Consider the following 2,149-nt stretch of genomic DNA (forward strand, 5'->3'; position numbering starts at 1 on the left):
GAAAAAAAAATCCTAGATTATCAATGGTTGTGAAAAGATAACGATTGGAGAAAGTTGTGAATTGTGGAAAAAATGAGTTCACTAAAGCCAAGTGGGCTTAAAGCACCTTCCAGAATAGCGAAGCCTGGCGCTTTACCTGCTAAATCCTCTGCTGCTACTGCTGGTAAGATAATATTTTTTTATTATACAGATACATGGTTCTACGATCCCTAGTGGTTCCATTGTCTTTTGGAATGTTGCTGTTTTCAATCCTTCCAAGGTAACCACCCTTTTCCAAAGGAAATGCTGTCTTTTGCTGTCGTGAAATACCTTTATACCTTTTCATCACATCTGTTCCAGCCTATTGATACCAAGTTCATTTTAAACCTCCAATTCTAATTTGTCAGAGATTCTCCCTTTAGATTTCATTTATGTACCACCTTGAAGTGCTAGTATTGTGGCATTGAGGAAGTAAAATTTGCTGCTGCTGACCGCATCGATTATGTCTGCAGCTTGCTTCTGTTTTTGATGCCTTCCATTCATGAAGAAACCAGATCCTGAAATCTCTCAGTTGGACATCCCTAATTTGGTGTTTATGAGCAGTACAAAGCAGCAATATTTTAATCGGAGTTCCCCACTGTTACACAATAGAATTCAGTACAAGGCCTGAGATACTTGTGTATGAGAAACCATAGCACAAATACGGTGTTACGATCTTTTGAGGGGTAATACATGCATTCTGGTCCATCTAACATGTATTTAAGGGGAGATCTACATTTTTCATGGAAGGTTGAATGTCTCTACACTTTTTGTTGCAGAAAAAAAATCCCATGCATTTTATTTCTGATCCTAATAATTGCAAGGATGGACAGTTTGTTGCAGTGTTCCAGATCACCTGTCTGACATCACCCTTCCATGTCATCCTCTACTTAGCTGCCTTGCATTATTTTTATTCTTGTTATTTAGGGTGGTGTAATAACACTGTAATCCTACAATGTGGAACTGGTTGCTCTAAATGTGTTATTTACCATAAATACGCCTTTGGTATTTTTGTCTCATGAATAATTTGTTTCCACTTTAAGTGCAGTTTCAGTCTATTAAAATAAATAAGGTAATATACAGAGATTACAAGACCACCGCTTAGTATGTCTGTGTGTATATATGTGTAATAATCTTTATAACCCATAGGCGTTACAAAGCCAGCCTATTTTTAAAATAGATTTGTAGACAGACAGTTAACTTATCATGCATGGTTCTGTTAATGAATTTGTTTATATGCCCAACTCTGACTGTAGTGCATACAATTTATATAAAAGTAGATCTTGGGTAACTTTTTCCTTTTTTTTCTTTTCCTTTTCCCTTTTTTCCCTTACAGCTCCTCCTGTGAAGGCAACAGAAAAAGCTGCTAGTGCACCAACTTCAGAGGCTCCTGAATGTTTTGTAGATGACTTTAGAGTTGGAGAACGCGTATGGGTTAATGGCAATAAGCCTGGATTTATCCAGTTTCTTGGTGAAACTCAGTTTGCTCCTGGTCAATGGGCAGGGATTGTCCTGGATGAATCAATTGGTAAAAATGATGGGGCAGTTGCTGGAGTCCGATATTTCCAGTGTGAAGCCTTGAGGGGAATTTTTACAAGACCTTCAAAGCTGTCACGAAAACCACTTGAAGATGAGGCTAATGGTGCACAAACCACCTCCAGAGCTACCTCACCAACCTCTGTGTCTTCTTCAAATGTTTTTTCCCCTGTCCCTGCTGCAGCAGCAGCAACCCCTCTTAAAAGTGCTTCTTCTTCTACTAAGGAACCTTTTACACCTGCCCAGCTGAGCAACATAACCCGGACAACAAGTGAATCCATTTCAAACCTTTCAGAAACGGGGTCTGTTAAAAAGGGGGAACGTGAACTCAAGCTTGGAGATAGAGTTTTAGTAAGTTCCCTAATATTTATTACATTTTTGTAAAACTTTGTCATTGAAACCTATTTCTCTTTGTCTAAGATTTGTGATGGTTGCTAAGTTTCTCATAGCTGTAACATTTAGGAAGTTAACCTTCACTGCTCTGTACCATAGGGGGGTTGCACTTGCACTTGACTTGTATGTATATTTAGTTACATAGTAGGTTAGGTTGAAAAAAGACATAAGACATAAACAGACTTTGATTGTTTGTATATCA

At 38.3% G+C, this 2,149-nt stretch overlaps 1 protein-coding gene across 1 annotated transcript; it reads left to right on the top strand.

The window, feature by feature from the left end:
- Window positions 1–6: 6 nt before the first annotated feature.
- LOC140333861 (CAP-Gly domain-containing linker protein 1-like) lies at window positions 7–1,953 on the top strand. Its single transcript, XM_072415840.1, has 2 exons — window positions 7–163; window positions 1,355–1,953. The coding sequence occupies exons 1-2, from the start codon at window positions 73–75 to the stop codon at window positions 1,936–1,938; spliced, it is 675 nt and encodes a 224-aa protein (XP_072271941.1). The 5' UTR covers window positions 7–72; the 3' UTR covers window positions 1,939–1,953.
- Window positions 1,954–2,149: the final 196 nt, after the last annotated feature.

The sequence above is a fragment of the Pyxicephalus adspersus genome, chromosome 6 (genome assembly GCF_032062135.1).
Source record: "Pyxicephalus adspersus chromosome 6, UCB_Pads_2.0, whole genome shotgun sequence".
Taxonomy (NCBI): domain Eukaryota; kingdom Metazoa; phylum Chordata; class Amphibia; order Anura; family Pyxicephalidae; genus Pyxicephalus; species Pyxicephalus adspersus.